Here is a 19708-nt window from a genome sequence, read left to right as displayed (position 1 = left end):
CAACACGAGTCTCTGTTCTCTCTGCAATCTCTGATGTAATCAGCCTGGTTTCCTTTATATTAGCGCTGTTTTGGACGGATTGTTTGAATGCATTCGCTTACTGGATCATTGGACTGAAAACTTTCCTGGAGTTTAGTGGCTTAAAATGATCTGATCGCAAGCAGAGTAGCAAAATTGGGTTAAAGGGTTAGAAAAGAAATTGTGCTTCAGTAATTTTTTAAATTTTTTTTCAGTAAAGTATTGCGTTAATTGCGTTAAATTATTTTAACGCGTTAAGGATTGTAAAATTAATCGCATGCGATGACAGCCCTAATATATATATATATATATATATATATATATATATACAGTACTTTATAATAAAGTAATATTATTTTAATAATTGCTTTATTTACAATTAATCTTCAGCACAAAATCCATGATCATGACAACTCAATTTGCGTGCAAAGCATAGAGCTGTACAATGTAGAGAAGTACTTATCCCACAACAATGCATGAAAACTATTAAGAAACCACCACACACAGTATTGTTTGAAAGTTGCAAAAAAGTTCTAAAGGATTTTGTGCCTCTGAGACATTGATGCAATCAGTGCTTCAAGATGGGTTTTAATTCCTGCCTGTTCTTCAGGACTGTTCAAATAGCATGTCGATTCTTCACGGCCTTGTAATTAGAGCAATCGATTCGTCGTCTGCCTGTGATCCATTTCATTCATGGGCTGTTTTGTTTGTTGCCTGTTTCATGTGGGAATGTTTCATTTGCTCTGAACTTTACTGTTCTCTTGGGCTGTTCACACCGCTTTGTTTATGGCCAAGAACATCCATTTTGTCATCTGGGCCGCTTTGATAGATAGCCTGGCATACAAATGTGGAGGGAAGGCAAGAATGCGAAACGGAGAACATTGCTGGTCATGCCACATGTAGACAAACGGGCCACACAGACAAAAGAAAATATGTTTTGGAAAATCTAAGGAAGTGGCCTGGGAGGGCTATAAAAGGCACCTCTGAGAGGCAGACATTGATTACTTGTCAGTGTTTTTCCTCAGCGGATTACCACAGCAGCGGGAACATCGTGAACAACGGCTGGAAGATCCACAACACAGCGAAGAACAAGTGGTTCGTCTGCATGGCGAAGACGCCGGAGGAGAAGCAGGAGTGGCTGGAGGCCATTTTAAAAGAGAGAGAAAGACGAAAAAGTGAGTAGTGATGTAATATTACCTGCTGAAAAAAGAAAAGAAAATTACAATACGGCTCATTAAGTGTACTGTGAGGGAACAAAAGCCTTAATTTGAAATTTAATGGTCAGATTTTGCTGTACGATATTAAAATGTTGTAATTGTGCATTGTTTGTTAATTATTATTAAATATTTATATTATTATAATGTGTTTTTGTTGTTTATTATATTATATTATATTATATTATATTATTTCAGCATCTGGAAAGGTTCCAACACTTTCCTGTTAGAGAGACAAGCTATTGAAAAAATAATGCATTATTGTATTATATTATATTATATTATTGTATTGTATTGTATTGTATTGTATTTTATACACAGATAAAACAAAGTAACTATATAAACAAATTATAATTTGTAACGAAATATATTGAAACAGTAAATCCTAAAATTAATGTAGATTCAATATAAAGAAAATATATTTTAAATAATATATATATATTAGAATATTTTTACAATTTGTTAATTTGAGATTTAATGGTCAGATTTTGCTGTACAGTATTATAATGTAATTGTAATTGTGCATTTTTTGTTGTTAATTATTATCAAATAGTGTTAATATAATGTATTTTTTGTTATTTATATTATATTATATTATATTATTATTTTATATAAACATCTAAAACAAACTGAATATATAAACAAATTAAAATTTGTAACAATAAATATATTGACACATTGAATCCCGAAATTAATATAGAATCAATATAAAGAAAATATATATTAAATAATCTATATCTATATATAATAGCAATATAGTAGCATCTTTTTACAAAGTAATTTTAAGGTCAGCATCGCCAATACTGATACTGATACCTCTAATAAATATTATATATATATATGGTAACATTTACAACTACATTAGTTAACATGAACTAAAATATATACACACTATATACACAACACATGTACATACACTGTGCTAAATATACAGCACATACACACATACAATCTGTGTAATTCTGTGTTCAGACAGTGCAATCTCTCTTATTTGCTTTTCCAGCATTGAGACTGGGCATGGAGCAGGACACCTGGGTGATGATATCTGAGAAAGGCGAGAAGCTTTATAACCTCATGAGTAAACAGGGCCACCTCATTAAGGACCGCAAGCGCAAACTCACCACCTTCCCCAAGTGCTTCCTTGGAAGGTAGGTCAGCGAGAGCCGTCTCTCTGTGCTCTGTCTGTGCGGATAATGGCTGTGATAGACTCCACGAGAGATTACGCTGGGGGTCATGACCTGTAGTATCATGGGAGTGCGAGTGACACGCTGAGAATGAGAGTGTGTAGTTGTAGACTATGTGACTGTAGTGACCGGAGTACATAGCATTTCATGAACATCATAAATAACAGAGAAGTGCAGTATAATGGAGTTAGAGATGGTCAGCATTCAGGTGAACAGATCTCAGGCTACTGTACATGATGAATAGATCTCAAACACTAAGTCGGGATCGTTTTTATTACCCGTCCATTTCTGTGCTTTTAAATCTGTTCTTTTCTGTCCATCTGTCTTTTGTTTTTTCTTTTCTTTTCCTTGAAGAATTTGATTTATGTGTTAAAGAAATAGCTCCTAGGTCCTTTTTTTTGGTTGTGAATCTTCTTTTAAAAGCACTGGTTGAATGGTTTTATACCTGCTTTTTATTTAGCAGTGTAAATCTGGTCTGTTTTAAATGGTACCCAGAGTTCCCTGCACCACTCAGTTTGTTTTTAAACTGTGTTCAAAAACACCACAGAGGTAACTAGCATACACTAAAAAAGATGCTGGGTTAAAAACAGCCCAATTTGGGTTATTTGGCAACCCAGCACTGGGTAAATATTGGACAGAACACATGCTGGGTTATTTTGACCCAGCTGGTTGGGTTAAATGTTTTTACCCAACATGCTGGGTTGTATTTTTTAAGTCAACTATTGTTTAAAAAATATTATATCGCTGGCTTAAAATGGGCTGGAAATTAAACAATCACACAGAATTACTAGAGGCAACAGCAATAATCAAGAGAAGAAAATGTATTATTTGGCAAGAACACATGGACAAGACAAATTGAATTTATTTGGCGAATAGTTTACAATATCACATACATTTAAACTCGTTTAACAAGCATTTTAGACATAAAAATGTAACATTTAAAAGTAGCGATTTAATTTAAAGGTGCAGTGTGTAATATTTAGGAGGATCTATTGACAGAAATGCAATATAATATACATAACTATGTTTTCAGAGGTGTATAAAGACCTTACACAATGAACCGTTATGTTTTTATTAACTTAGAATGAGCAATTTATGTCTACATACACCGCGGGTCCCTTTACATGGAAGTTGCCACCATGTTTGTACAGTAGCCCTTAAAGGACAAACAGAGCGCGTTTCGTCACTATGTTGTTCTCGCGAATAAAACACTGACACAATGATGAACAAGTAACAATAATATTCGCAATAACATATCATTTTATTGAATAATTAAGTAAATATAATTCCTTAATTTACCTTTGTAAAGAAACCTTATTGCTAGCTACACTGCTGTCTCAGACTACGACATCTTAGTCTTGTATCGGCCACCGTAGCTTCTCTAAAGGGAGGGGTGAGCGGGGGACTGAGCCAGTGGTTGCAATTCGCATCCTCACTGCTAGATGTCGCTAATATTTACACACTGCACCTTTAATATTAAAGCTGCAGTCCGTAACTTTTTTGTGTTCAAAATTAAAGGTGCAATAGGTGATTGTCTTCAGAAACATTTATTGTTATGCTGGTTGAAAGTCTCTTCACATCCCGATAGCAATCATTAAGTTAAGTGGTCTTAATGTATTTGTCTGTATTTATATATTCTGTGGAAGGCGTAGGATCAAGAAATGTTCGTCCAATCAAAACGCTCGGTCCAGTCCTCGCGCCAGCTCGTTAGAAGTGAGCTACGTGCATGAACTGTGTTCCGATCGATATGATCCCTACACAGTGTTCATTGCTCCCTCCTCCCGAGTGGGGGAAATCCATTGAAGTTTACTTCACTTCGGAACATGGGCTGGAATTGGGAACCGCTGATGTAGCCTATTGTAGTAATGTTGTCTCTGGTCTGTGGGCGTAAATGCGTTCAGGGGGCGTGGCTTTGGACGGCAATTGCGGGGAGGGTGGGACGTTCGCTTTCAGTGCTATCAGGCTAAAGTTAGCATTTTCCAAGATCTCCTACTGCACCTTTAACAAAATGTATATAATAAGCGAGTACACCATGAATCCATTCTCCAAACCGTGTTTTTGGCTTATCCTGAATCACTACGGTAGACCTATAATAAATGTTTATATTCGGACTATTTTAGACTGGTTCGGTAGGTACCGCTGCGGAGTAGCCCAGTACCTGTGTGATTTGTCATAGACATAAACAGAGAGTTGTTCAATGTTCTTCCGCAAGACACATGCAGTTCTGTTTATTAACCGCTAGAGCGCCAAAAGTTACGGACTGCAGCTTTAAAAATTGCTCCAGTAAAAGTTACTCCAGCAGTTACTCCAGTTTTCAGTGTCACATGATCCTTCAGGAATCATTCTAATATAATGATTTGGTGCTCAAGAAACAATTAATTATTATTATCAATACTGTAAACAGTTGTGCTGCTTAATAATTTTGTTTAAACTGTGAGATACATTTTTTCAGGACTTTTCAGAACAGCATTTATTTGAAAGAAATCTTCAGTAACATTATAAATGTACTGTCACTTTTGATTAATTTATTGTGTCCTTGCTGAATAAAATAGCACACACACACACACACACATATATGTACGTGCATCACTTTTGCATTGTTAACCCCAAATTACACTGTGATGCAATGCAGTGCTAGATTGTAACATGAAGTTGTTTAGCATCAACCAACCAATCATAAACTACCTTAATGCTTGCCTCATTAAATATTCATGATGTGTCTTTACAATAACAATAACAGCAAAGGTGAGATTTAAACCAGTGCAGAGTTATCTGGCAACATTTTCATATTTAGACAAGCAGGTATTAAAACAAATCAATTATTAACCTCATATATATGCAAATAAAAATATTAACCTAGAGATTTCACATGATACCTTATAACCTGACTACTCAGGATTAAGAACTAAACCAGGGAAATGTGAAACAAAATAACCCAGGATTATGTTAACCTAGGGTTTGGAATATTAATTTAACATATTTTTTTTCAACGACTTAGTAACCACAAGGTAGTTTTCTGTACGAGTTATCATTGTTTTAGTAAGTTTGATCTGATAGAAATATTGATGCCTACCTTTGAAGATGTAAGTGTGAACATCTGCAGTCTGCATTACGCTGAAGCACCCAAACCAGAAAATATAAAGGAGATTGTTCCAAGATGTGTTGGATTTTTCCTGCTCTGATCTCTTTTGCTTTAAGTGTGGTTGGGAAATCCTTAGGCTGGGCTCAGATTAACTCAGCTCGACTGGCAATCCAGAAGTTTCTGTAGCTGGCATTCATAATTTAAACCCTTTGAGATGTCAGTATGATAACCTCATTGTTCGCTAAAATAAGACACTCAAAACACTGTGACACTCAACCGCAAACAAGACTTTCACTCTTTAAAATACAATTTTAGGTTGGGATTTGCCTGTTCAAAGGAGATTATAATAAAAAAAGCCTCCTCAAAGAACAACTGCTTATAGTTGTGGCCAGATTATATTGTAAATGGATTTAGGGGAACAACTTTTTTCCCCCAGCGTTTCCAGACAGCACACAGACAGCGAGGTCTGGAGCGGGAATGGATTCATTAAGGATAGAGATCACAGACAGCAGATAATGTTCATGAGCGGGTGGTTTGTGCGTCTCAGAAAGCCAGATGGACTTAATAAACATATGACAGCAGAACCTGTGAAAATATATCTCTGTCTGGGTGAGCGTGCTGAAACACTGTGGTGATCTGGCCACCGGTTTGTGTTACTATTTTAACATGTGATTCACAGCCAGTAGTATTTTTGATCAATCTCATCTCTGTTTGCTTCATGCATCTCTATGCCTCAACTATTTTAATTCTGCTCTGCTTTCATATAGTTCTCCCCTTGCAATAAGTGTCTCTCTCTTTGCTTTATGTGCTAAATTTACATGTTAAACTCTGAGTATTGAATTTGCAGCAAATGTTAGCTCTTAATTAATAACAAGACTTGCTTTAAGGATATTGTAACACTTTATGGATTTTTGTGTTTGTTTTCATTTCATCCCTCGTGTTCTTTGACCTAGTTTCTGTCTCCCCTTGATTGTGTCATTATGTTCAGGTGTTTCGTGTTAATTATCCTCATTAACGTTCCCCATATAAGTTGCATTCTGTTCAGTGTTTGGTTATCCGGTCTCGTCGATGTGTACGTGTGTTTTCTGCCTTCTTTCTGTGGATTACCCCTATGTGGATTATTAAAGACTGTGTATCATAATCTTCTTCGTCTTCGTGCGTTCCCTCATGCACCACACCGTGACAGAAGACCGGACCTTGAAAAAGTATAACGGTGTGTTCCCCTCGTTTTGTTTTCTGTTTTGAAAGATTTTATTTTCGTTATGAATGACCCGGCCTGCTTCCTCCTCATGCTGGAGCAGAGGAGCCTTTCCCTCGAGGATCATACAAGACTATTTGTGGAAATCGTCAACCTTACCCACTACCCGGACTACTGCCTCTGCACTTTCTACAAGATCAGCCTGAACGACGAGTGCAAAGCGCGGTTGTCTGGAGATGGTCCTCGGGGGAATTTCGCCACCTTTTCTGGACACAGAGCCTAGCCCACCATCACCTGTATTCGCGGAGCATCAGCCCGAGCCCACCGTGGACGGAGAGCCAAAGCCCATCGCAACCCACGAGCTATCGCAAGAAGGAGCGACTGAGCTGGGGATTGCCCCGGAGCCAAAGCCTCATCTACCGTCCGACCAGGTGCGAGAGCTGGCTACATTGCACACGACGGTGGCTGTAACAGTGGAGCATGAGGGGGCTGAGGGAAGCCCCGCCCACAGCACCACCACTGAGGGTGAACTGTGGCAGGACTCTGAGAACCTTATTAATATAGATATATATGCAGACATGCCTGTTCTGCTTCCGCCTACATCTGAACTCTCTAGCTACCCTGAACTATCTACATGCCTGGCCTGCTCCGCCACCGTCGGTCAGCGCCCTGGAGTCATCGGCCCTTCCTCCACCATGGCTCCTCCCTCCGTCGGCTCCACCATGGGCCGCCATCATGGCTGTGGCCTGGGTCCCGCCTGGCTCCTCCTCCTGCTCCGGTTCCCTCTTGTCGTCACCCTGGCTCCTCCCTCCGTCATCACCACCCTGGACTCTGTTTATCGTCCTCCTCCCGGTCATCTGGCCACCTCCTGAACCTCCTCCTGCCTGTTTGTACCAATCTTTTGCCATCCCTCCGTCTCCTTCCTTCTCTATGGTCGCGCCTTCTGGGAGGGGGGGCAAAATGTAACACTTTATGGACTTTTGTGTTTGTTTTAATTTCATCCCTCGTGTTCTTTGACCTAGTTTCTGTCTCCCGTTGATTGTGTCATTATGTTCAGGTGTTTCGTGTCAATTATCCTCATTAACGTTCCCCATATAAGTTGCATTCTGTTCAGTAGTTGGTTGTCCGGTCTCGTCGATGTGTACGTGTGTTTTCTTATTATATCTGCACATGTAAAATTATTTTCTGTTTGTAAGAACTACAAATTCATATTTGTATTATATTGCATGCTTATTGTACTCAGTTTGAGACCACACACAAACTTTTTACCCAACTAATAACCAACTCATTGTTAAACTCTCATTAACAATGAGCTCTAACCAGATTCACTTGTTTTTCATGGATTCATCTAACCAATAATTGTCATCTCACGGTAATCTGAGAAATCCCACCTTTATTATAATGAGAACTTTTTTTTTTAATAAAACATTTTTTTTCTGTAGCATATTTCAAAATGAGTGTTTAACTATCTCTTATAGTGCATATTGTAATACTATGATGCTTAAATTCATTTTTAGCACACACACACACACACACACACACACACACACATACAGTGACATGTGCCATATACAGTGTGTATAGTTACATGTGCCACTTGAGCTACTGGAACATCTGTGTTTCTTGATTAAAAACCTGCTGTCTGAAATTAGTTTCAGTAATACCGTGGTTTTATGTACAGTTCAATTATGCAGAAATGCAGGTAACAACTTTAAAGCAATTACCAAAGTGACAGCAGACTGACAAACCCTGCATTATTTCTTGTCTTTTCACTATTTCTCTTTCAGTCATTGAATCTAATAATTCTGTCACAGGCACTGTGCTGATGTTATGCTCTACATTTGTACATTCTGTCTTGTTGTGCTCATCTTTCTTTATTCATTTCGTTCACTGTCATTTTCTCTTTCTGTTTCTAGCTCTCCATATCATTCATTCAGTCAGCGAAAAAGCATTATCCGAACTTAAATGGTTGTAATTTATGAACGCTTTGGAATACAGATTCACAGCTGTGGGTTTGGGATCCAGAGACGAGTGTGAGGATGTAAGCAGTTTTACCTCGCTGTCATGGGCCGGCAGCTGGTGTAAAAGCTGTTTAATACGGTATCGCTCTCCTGGACTGTTGACGTATGGAACCTTGTCCTCTGGAATACAGCTGAAGTACTGATACACCTGTACATACACGAACACAGATAATTAACTGTCACCCCCCTTTCTGAACATAGACGTGAAAATCTGAACTTCAATGGTTGTAATTTATGAACGCTTTGGAATACAGACCTAAGGTTGGTCTCTTTTTAGACAAATTCTATCTCCTAAAACCCCAGAGGTCTGCTGGAGTCTGAGATGTTTTTCATGCTGTATCACCATTGGGTTCCATAAACTCTGGGAAGAGCCGCAGGATTACACTGGTGGAGCTTGGCATGTTCGTTTTGGTTTTGCGGAGAGGTGGATGGGAAGGAGTGGTGGGAGTGGAATCAGATATCCTCCACTGAGACAGTGGCTTTACCCAGCAAAATTACTAAATTATACAAGGCAGTCAATTTAGCTTTATCGGGAGAAAAAGACTGACTTAAGAAACCAGAGAAAGATTGAAAAAGAGTAGGAGAGAAATAGAAAAGGAGTAAATCTTTTTTTATTCTAATCTCTGCATTGTTAAGGGGATCAATGAATGGATTGATAGATAGATGGATGGATAGATAGATGGCTGGATGGATTGATAGATGGGTAGATGAGTAGAAAGAAAGAAAGAAAGAAAGAAAGAAAGAAAGAAAGGAAAAGTGACCAGACTTAAACTCCACCTCACTGCACAAGAAGACTATTAATTATCGAGCTCGTCTCTGTGGTGTGATCACTCAGTTTTAATGGATTTTGTTGACAGTCATTCATATAATTTATGGGTCCCTCTTTGTTTGTCCTCACATTATTTATATGTCCTCCATCTCTGTTTTCTCAGTGAGTTTGTGTCTTGGCTGATGGAAATCGGAGAGACCAATAACCCCGAGGAAGGGGTTCATTTGGGCCAGGCTCTCCTGGAAAACGGCATCATACACCACGGTTAGTAATATTTCCGCTCTATTGATCTTTTACTAACATATTCTGACTTTCTGTGTGTCAGTACTGGCTAAAATTTTTACAGTGACTATGTTGTATAACTGGGGTTTGTGAACTAATAATTATTTAATAATTATTAAGTTATAAAGACGTTAAATTGAAATTAATAATAAAAAATAAAAGTAATCATAATAAAACATTTACTATAAAAGAAAACCTACGTATCATGTGACCAGTAGCAGACATCGGAAAACTGTGAACATGTGAATGTATTGTTAAATTATTAAAATATCAACTTAAAATCTCAGAGGGTACTTCCAAGTAAACATTTTAGGTCAAAGGAATTAATCTGACAAATATGTTTGGAAATTTGTGCTGAATACAAAGCATTGACTTAATTAAATAGAATTAGAGAGAAAACAAAACATTTCTGTCAATGTTTTTACTCACCCTCATATCTTTCCAAACCTGTATCACCTTCTTCTGTGGAACACAAGGAACACAAATTATATTTTGAAAAATGGCTCAGTGTTTATTGGTCTATGAAATGAAAGTCAATAGAGTCCAGTGCTGTTTTGCGACTCACTGACTTAGATTGTATGGACAAACCTTCAAAACTACATTCTTTAAAATATCATCTTTTGTAATCTGCATAAGAGGAAAGGTCATACAGGTTTGAAATGAGTGAATAAAGTATGACTGAAATTTTATTTATTTTGCCTTAGTTATAATAATACTGTATGAATTAGAGGGATAGATAAGAGTCAGATAGCAAATGATAAAATACAATACAGACAAAACTTTTAAAACATATGCAAATCTTATAAATATGAAAAAAGGCAATACACCGTGTTGAACTAAAGGCTGTTTGCCATCAGTCAAAACCAGTAGATAGACATTTATTTCATGCATGCCTAGCTCAAATAATCAGTTGAATTTTCATCAACAGCGTTTGTGCATTATTAATATATTAAAGGGATAGTCCACCCAAAAATGAAATTCTGTCATTATTTACTTCTCCTCATGCCTTTCCAAACCTGTATTCAAAAGAATGTTGGTAACCAAACAGTTTTGGGTCCCTTTGACTTACTTCTATTGTCTTTTATTTCTTTTTTTTGTCCATATGAAAGTCAAAAGCATTTGGTGACCAACAATCTTCAAAATATATTTGTATGTATTCCACAGAAAAAAAAGTTTGGAATGACATGAGGGGAAGTAAATGATGACAGAATGTTCATTTTAGGGTGAACTATCCGTTTAATGCAGATGGCTGATTAGACAAATAGCTCTCTTAATATTTCAAGAGCCCTGACATCATTGTTCTCAAGCCCTGAGGAATTCTGGGAGAGTCCAAGAGCAGATGGCTTGTTATAACTTTGTCTATGTTTATATAAAGTGTTACAAATATTCATCCCTTCACACCCTGCTGTTTGTTTAATACTGAGGGAAATGGCTGGTCTTCTGTCTGCTATTTCTTTTGTCGTTTGTTTGGGTGGTGGGGTCCAGTTCTGCTTAATGCATGCTCACCGTATGGACTAGTTTTTTCCCTAAAGGAGACTGACTGGCTTTGAGCCAGGACTTCATGCTAAATCACTTTTCACTTCACCGCTTCCTAACAGGGAGAAATAAATTTGAGCATTAGGGCCCTCTGTCCACTCGCTCGCATTTACAGCTTTGGTGAGAAAGATCTTTAAGCCTTTGCTGAGTGTTCGCTGAGGAGGATGAATTCATTTGGCAGAAACAGCAGGATTACTTTTCATAAGCATGTTAGTGTTACTTGCATTTGTGCTTACATGGAGCTGAAAGCCTCTAAATTCCATTGAAAGATTCTGAAGGTCCTTAAAAGTTTTTGTAGCCTTTTGTGTCATTGTAAAACTTTTTAATACTAACAAAGATATTCAATCAGCCTCATTGTATAGAATTTCTGTTCATGCAAAATGAATCCAAATAGAGTATAAGCCATGTGTTTCAAATCTTTAAATTACAGTGTTAATGTTGTATTTATTTGAAATAGAATTGCTTATGAACAATGCCAAAAGTAAAAAATAAATAAACAAATAATAATTAAAAAAATCAATTACTTTCACCTTTAGCAAATATGTTTAAAATTACAAAATGAGTCCTGTCTTTTTATAAAAGCTGTTTTATTCTTCATAAAGCGGGCTGCCACATCATTTTGAGACCACATGGCCAGCTGAATAATTCTCTACTATATGCTTCATCTGCATAGCTCCCCTGTAATTGGATAATTGTAATAGTGGAATTAACTACAGCTCGAAATAACTACTATTTTAATAAATGTAAAATTTGAACAAATTGAAATCTAAACTGAATATATTACACTGTGTATAAAAAAGGGTTAACTTTTCATCTACTATGTAATTATTTTTGAGAGTGCTTGTAAATGAACATTATTAGTATTATTGCTAATATAGTTGGTAATATTTCCATTTATTTATATACTTAACTCTCCCATTTGGGGTTTTTCCAGTTTAGAAGTTTTTGAAAAATTATTATTTATTTTTTTTGCTCCCCAAAGCTACATTTATTTGATCAAAAATACAATAAAAACAGTAATACTGTGGAATAGTATTACAATTTAAAATAACTGTTTTCTATTGCAATACATTTTAAAATGTATTTTTTTCCTGTGATATCAAAGCTGAATTTTCAGCATTATTACTCCAGTCTTTAGTGCCTCGTGATCTTTCAGAAATCATTCTAATATGCTGATTTGCTGCTCAAGAAACATTTCTTATATTAAAAACACTATTTTTGTGGAAACCATGATACATTTTACCTATCAGGATTCTGTGATGAATCGGGCATTCAAAAGAACAGCATTTATTTGAAATTGAAAAATTGTAACACTGTAAAAAACGGGCACTTTTGATCAAATTTCATGCATCCTTGCTAAATAAAAGTATTGATTTCTTTTGAAAAAAATTGTACTGACCCCAAACTATTAAACAGTAGTGAAAATGTAAATTTATTTGGAAATTTATGTGGATGCATTTTGTTCTAGCCTTAATTTAATCTCCACACTCTTAAACTTATTTCAGTCACAGACAAGCACCAGTTTAAGCCGGAGCCAGTGCTCTATAGGTTCCGCTATGATGACGGCACATACCACCCTCGCAGCGACATGCAGGATGTCATCTCCAAGGTAACTCAAGCAGCCATGCTCTGCTAAATGGCCGCTTTCCCTCTGTCACTTTCTGCCCTTTGGAAAAGTTTGGCATACAATAACAAATGTCCTTCTTCCCCTCAGGGTGTGAGGCTGTTCTGCAGACTCCATAGTTTATTCACACCGGTGATCAGGTAAGGGGCAAGTAGCTTAGTTCCACCTCATTACAGCTGTCTCTAGTCACACCAGCTCTTCCAGGTGTATTCGCACCCCTGTCGCTTATCCTTCTGCTCTAAAGATAGCACCTATAGGAAAAAAAACTAGAGGCTGATTATAGTGATAAAAAATCGGGTTTTATCCATAATTAGTTCAGTTATTTATACTTTTATGCATGTTTAAGCTCATAACAAGATAATTTTGTAGCCATTGTCTTATTTTTAGTTCATGGAGTTGAACACAATGTTGTGTCATGCTCCTATGTGAGTAATCAGAGTGGAAGCCCTAAATGTGAAACAGGTGCATTCCGAGATTTTGGCAGCTGACAGACCCCAGGACATTAAATTCTGCATGCAAACACAAAGCTAATGGACTCTGAGGGCACGTTTTCTTGTTCGGATGATCAGATGGATCCATTTTCCAATTTTCCGCTAAATTCTACTATAGTTGTTGAAGGCCTGTTGGGTTGTACTGTGTGTGTGTGTGTGTGAGTGAGTGTGTGTGTGTGTATATATATATATATATAAATGTATACACACTGAACAAAATTATAAACGCAACACTTTTGTTTTTGCCCCCATTTTTCATGAGCTGAACTCAAAGATCTAAGACTTTTTCTATGTACACAAAAGGCCTATTTCTCTCAAATATTGTTCACAAATCTGTCTAAATCTGTGTTAGTGAGCACTTCTCCTTTGCCGAGATAATCCATCCACCTCACAGGTGTGGCATATCAAGATGCTGATTAGACAGCATGATTATTGCACAGGAGTGCCTTAGGCTGGCCACAATAAAAGGCCACTCTAAAATGTGCAGTTTTTTTAATCTAAACCTGCAAGTAAAGATGGACAATGTGAAACAAAGGAAATGTAAAATATTACTATTTGCAATTATAAAATATGTTAATATATTTAATTTGAAATATTTTAACAAAAATTTTGAGTAGTGCATTTAAATATAATTGAAATATAATATGTAAATATAATTTATAGAATATATAAATTCTGAATTCATAGAAATATCACTAGAAACCCCACTACATTTTTATGTGTGTATAGTCCTATTTCGACAGTAATTGTATGTAAAGGGGATGTAAGATAATTTCAGTATTTACAGGGGCTAGTAATTTTATTGCCATCTGAATCCAGAAGATCAGTGTTTTTCTCCCACCACATGAATAAAACTTCCGGGCCAAATAACCTACTGTTTTTTTTTTACAAATACCAAGGTCATGTAGAAATTTAATTGCCATCAAAATCCACATGTCTGAGTTTACAAGGAGGGATTCATTAAAAAATTGTTTTGTAAATCCCATAAGGTGTTGTGCTTTGCGATAATGTACACACATTTTAAATATGAACACTTTTGTTACTGAAATGCTGAAAACCTTTACAATAGATCTATTATGTCAATAAATGGCCAATATTATGGGGTGCAGTACATTTATTAGTACGATTATTTTTCTAGTCAATCAAGTTAACGTCCACATTTTTAAAAAGACATCCAGCATTTTGAGACAGGAAATTTAAACCATAGCATGTCAATTTTCCTATTTTTTAAATGATGTTAAAGTAATAAAATAAGAAAAAGGATATTATTTTTCTATAATTAAGTTAAGTATGATTTATTAATTGTCCAAGCAGTAACAGACATTTTGTTTACAGCTGACAATCATGTGACTGGCCACATGAGCACCATGTTCCCAGGTTCGTAGGAACTCGCCTCCTCCACCATGAACAAATCGTCATCTGAATGCATGAGTTTTATCATGAAGACGCCATGCAAATGTATTTTTACTGACATCCCCTTGAGAAACTTAAGTAGGTCTTAAGAATGCATATATTCTCACATTTCTGTACCCTGTACTGAGGATCCCTTCCTTGCAAAGCTATAATTGGAGAATGCAGTTCTAGTTTAATTATCTGGTATTTCCTGCTGGTTGGAGGGGCTCTGGAGGGCTTTCTCACCCCTGCCTTACCCACATTAAAAAAAACATTCAGCTCTTCTGCGCCCCAAAATCCAGGATGAGTAACATTCCTGACATACTGTGTAACAGTGAGAAGTAGAATAAAAAGAAAGTCAATATCTAAGAGTGTTTAAAAATGACCAAATGCCCCAAATCAGGAGACTGAGGAGGATTTGAAAGGTTTGGTTGACTTTGCACACACTTGTCCTACAGATTGCAGTGCTCTTGTGCCAGGCATATGACTGCCTGTGGTAATGCTGTTTACCCTCATTTGTCACGCTGACAGTTCTGGGTACAGCTACAGAGGAAAGGGCTGGCTCCATGTCTGTAGCGGTTAAATCATGGCAAGGCCTGTCCAGAATCACACTTCTGGTCTGTGATTAAAACAAATCCTTATATAATCGAACAGAAACCGTCACACACACTTGAGGTGCATGTCGAGATAGGATTCCTTTAAGAGAAAAGGCACATTTCCTGTCATCTGGAGGTGTTTGGTTGTGTAAAAATGGAATGGGGATGTTTCTCTTTAGAATTGCAAACCGCTAAGTTTATAGTTGAGTGTGTGTGAGTTGTAGGGTGTGGGCCCTTGCTTAGCCCTCTGACCTAGCGCAGTGAGTGTCCCCCAAGAGACCCTTGGCTTCATTGGAATATCTTTGCTCCATTTCATTTCCTGTGGTCTGGAAGCAGCCACAAAGCATCCATTTGACCCATTCCAGGCCCTGGAGCTGGACCAAACTGAGCTGAGACACCTGCTGACCTCTGCTGGAATGGAGAATCATGTTTGTTAAGAGAACATAGGGTCTTGAAACGTGTTTTTTAAAAATGACAATTTTTTGAATTGACACACCATCTTAAATACACAATACCAGTGGCTAGACACTTAAAGGCACAATATGTATGATTTTTCACTAGAACAGTGTTATATATTTTGCTGACTTGTGTACCTACATTATCCCAAATGTTTCGAAGAATGTTTAAATCCAGAGAAATAAGCAATTTTAACTAGTGACACAGACCGTGTCCATAGTGTCATTGTGTCGCCTGCCAATGACGTCATAACCCCTCGATTTCCGGTTTTGTTTTGTAGAAAACATGGAAACACCAAAGACGCTTTAATATGTTATGCGTTTTAATAGACTGGTGACGACCGCACAGAGTAGCATTATAACACAACTTTCAAATGTATCTAGTATGATAAAACAGCGCTGCTTTTTTTCCCCACATACGTGTCACGCTCGTTCAGCGGCCTCGTTTCGCTTCGACGGCTTTCAGCCTCACCCTGCTTCATTCTACTACGTTAATAAATCATTAGCTCATCCATGAACATGATTTCTGCCAGAGTCCCGTCGGATTGCATCGGCTATGGGGATGAAGACGACAACTCCCATGATTCCACAAGTGTTTTTTGAGTGAAACAATGAATCATTAACTCGATTCATTAAAAATAAGCTATTGACAACAGAAAAAATTTGTTCTGATTCATTCACAGATTCGTTCACTGATTTATTCAGTGGCTTTATATGATGACCAGTGCCTTTTTAAATGAGACATTAGCTCAATGATTTATTAAAAATCACATTTTCCCAAAAAGAAAAAACAAAAAAACAAAAAAAAACAACAGGTGTCCACAACTGAAAAAAAAAACCCCAAATGTGCAAAGACAAAGAGAAAGACTTTGGTAAACGATTAAAGCATTGAAGTTGTAACGATTCAGTCCACTGAAGGCGAGCGTAGTGAAGAACCCAAGTGCAGTTTATTTACAGTGATCCAAACATCCAAACATAATCCAAACAGACGAAGACTAGAAACAATAATCCGTGACTTGACTTGACATGAACAGACTTGACTTGACATGAACAGACTAGACTCACTGACAGCGGGTTACAACTTCAATACACGACAAAAGACAATGGGAACATGATGGCTACTTATAGCAGACAAGGAGGGTCACATGACATGAACAAACCAATGGGAAACAAGACGCATGACTAGGACAACCAATCAGAACATGACACATACACAAGGCAGAGAGACATGAGGCAAGGGAAGCATGACACTAACAACAGGAAACAATTACAAAATAAAAGACATGGACATGAACATGAACATGAAACAAAAACAAAACCCAAACCCCACATTACAGAAGTGAGTTTACTTTTATCATGTAAACAGTAATTTACACATTGTCAGCATGCTAATCAAAGCACCACTGCTAAAAATATAAAAACTAGAAAAATAATGTAAGAAAAAACTGACTAGTTAAATTAGTTGGCTGTCGTGATTCATTGACATTTTCTCTCACTGAACATCTCCACTTTGCATTGATAAAAAAGTCCACTTTTAGCTTTCCAGATCAACTTTGTGTCATTTAGCGTGGTCAGCAAGAGCAAAATATGTGCAGAGGGTCCTTATCCGGTCAAATATTTTGACTCCTGTGCAACCCTAAAGGAAATTCAAGGTAAATAACTTGTTTGGGCCTCAAAAAATCGAGAGGAAACGGTTGTTGTGACATAAAAGCCCAGAACAGCTCTCTCAAGAGCTTTTCAGGCAGATGCAAGTCAGGGCAAAGGTTAAAGTTTAGCTTGAAATGTGTGTCTCTTGAGGCTACTGTAAAGAGGAGACATTTTTTCAGCTATTCAAGTCAAATGTTCCTTGTTTTCCAAACAGGGATAAGGATTATCATCTACGAACGTATAAATCGGTGGTGATGGCCAACAAGCTGATAGACTGGCTGATAGCACAGGTAAGATTTGAGTCTGATTGTTCTGTATTATGATACTGCTTTATAGACAGATTGGAAACACATTGACCTCCATAGGAAATGAGACAAGAGGAAAGAATGGAGCAAAAGTGGTAGTTATTTCCTAAACAGGCCAGATAATCTCAAATATGCTGAGACGGAAGAGAACTGTAACAACAAACCAGCGTCTAGCCACATAGTCAAATTCTGTCTATGTTAAAATAGACTAGTCATCATTAGAATACAGATTTTGATTACGTTTGAAGTGTGGTTGAGATATTTATAGGCAACTTTCACAGTTAATGAGTGTTAAAGATGATGTATTGTGTTTGACTATGAAATTATTACCAGGAGGACAAGTGACCCTTCAGAGTTGTCACACAGTGGTGATCGGACCACAGTGGTGTTTGTGTGAATTAAATGTGCTTTTCTGTAGCTCAAAGGAGGGTGCAGACAATGAGAGTGGCACTTGTCTCTTTCTCTTATGAAGGGTGACTGCCGAAGCAGAGAAGAGGCGCTGATCTTGGGGGTGGAGCTGTGTGACAATGGATTCATGCATCATGGTATGATAGCTGCTGTTTATGTCATTGTTTTATTGTTTTTTTTTTAATTTCCTCTCTTTTTTTTCTGTGTGTCTGTCTGATTTCTTTTGGTCTCTTTGACACTGTATCTCTGTCAAAGTTGTCTTTTTGTGTATGTGTCATGTTAACTCATCCCAAAAGTGTCAACTGGGATGTTTTAAGCATAAATCAAAGAAACTCTTGTGAGGTTTGTATGCTTTAAAACAACAGCAACAATGTCAAAAATACAATTTGCCTATGGGAAAAGGGAAATAGACTTTTAATTTGAGATTTTAATTGATCTCAGTCACTTTTTTTTGCATCTGTTCACCCAAAAGATTTGTTTTCTGATTTAGATTCATTCAGTGATTTGTTCACTGACTAGTTTTATGGCTTTAAGGATTGATAAGTATTTATTTGTGTGTGTTTTGAGTGAGTCATTGAATAATTAACTCAACAATTCATTAAAAAATAACAGTCGTTCATTACTCCAAAAAAAGCAATCACACAAAAGAAGATATTTCAGTGAACAATTTGTTCACCAAAAAATACTTGTTCCAATATTTTTACTGATTTGTTCATGGATCCATTCATTCACTAGTAAAAAATAATATATTTAAAATACATTTATTTCATACTAAGTATATTTAAAATCTGTTAACATATTTACTGACATATCACTCGAGACTTACTGATATAAAAATTATAATTAAACTTTATTTGAAATACTACTTGTACACAAAGCAGATATTTTAATATTAGGCCTAAAATGTAACTATTGATGAGGATTGTATGATCTTTGAATAATATCGGTCTTTAAATGCAAGATTTTTAAAGTGCACCTGAAGTATACTTGCAATAGTTTCACTTTAGTAGTTTCAAACCCGTAAAAGCTTCGTTCGTCTTCGGAACACAATTTAAGATATTTTGGATGAAAACCGGGAGGCTTTTGACTGTCCCATAGACTGCATAGTAAATTGCACTGTCAAGGTCCAGAAAAGTATGAAAGACATCGTCAAAATAGTCCATCTGCCATCAGTGGTTCAATCTGAATTTTATGAAGTGACGAGAACACTTTTTGTGCAGAAAGAAAACAAAATATCGACTTTATTCAACTTTTTGCAAGTTGCAAGCGCGTTCATGAGTTCACGGACTATTTTGACGATGTCTTTCATACTTTTCTGGGCCTTAACAGTGTTAATTACTTTGCAGTCAATGGGACAGTCACAAGCCTCCCGGTTTTCATCCAAAATATCTTTAATTGTGTTCCGAAGACAAATGAAGCTTTTACGGGTTTGGAACGACATGGGGGTAAGTGATTAATGACAACATTTTCATTTTGGGGTGGAGTA

General features: G+C 36.9%; 1 protein-coding gene across 1 annotated transcript in view; it reads left to right on the top strand.

Annotated features, from left to right (window-relative positions):
• The window catches only part of LOC107686687 (phosphatidylinositol 3,4,5-trisphosphate-dependent Rac exchanger 2 protein-like), a 157206-nt gene that overhangs the window by 46587 nt on the left and 90911 nt on the right, over positions 1 to 19708 (top strand). The window contains exons 9-15 of the mRNA XM_016483777.1: positions 1044 to 1193; positions 2236 to 2380; positions 9650 to 9750; positions 12810 to 12913; positions 13019 to 13068; positions 17724 to 17799; positions 18287 to 18359. Coding sequence (XP_016339263.1) covers positions 1044 to 1193; positions 2236 to 2380; positions 9650 to 9750; positions 12810 to 12913; positions 13019 to 13068; positions 17724 to 17799; positions 18287 to 18359 — 699 coding nt within the window. The remainder of the gene's footprint in view (positions 1 to 1043; positions 1194 to 2235; positions 2381 to 9649; positions 9751 to 12809; positions 12914 to 13018; positions 13069 to 17723; positions 17800 to 18286; positions 18360 to 19708) is intronic.

This window comes from Sinocyclocheilus anshuiensis, unplaced genomic scaffold, assembly GCF_001515605.1.
Source record: "Sinocyclocheilus anshuiensis isolate Anshui unplaced genomic scaffold, SAMN03320099.WGS_v1.1 scaffold990, whole genome shotgun sequence".
In the NCBI taxonomy this organism is placed as follows: domain Eukaryota; kingdom Metazoa; phylum Chordata; class Actinopteri; order Cypriniformes; family Cyprinidae; genus Sinocyclocheilus; species Sinocyclocheilus anshuiensis.
The sequence above is the reverse complement of the archived record's forward strand: the minus strand, read 5'-3'. Positions and strand labels throughout refer to the sequence as shown.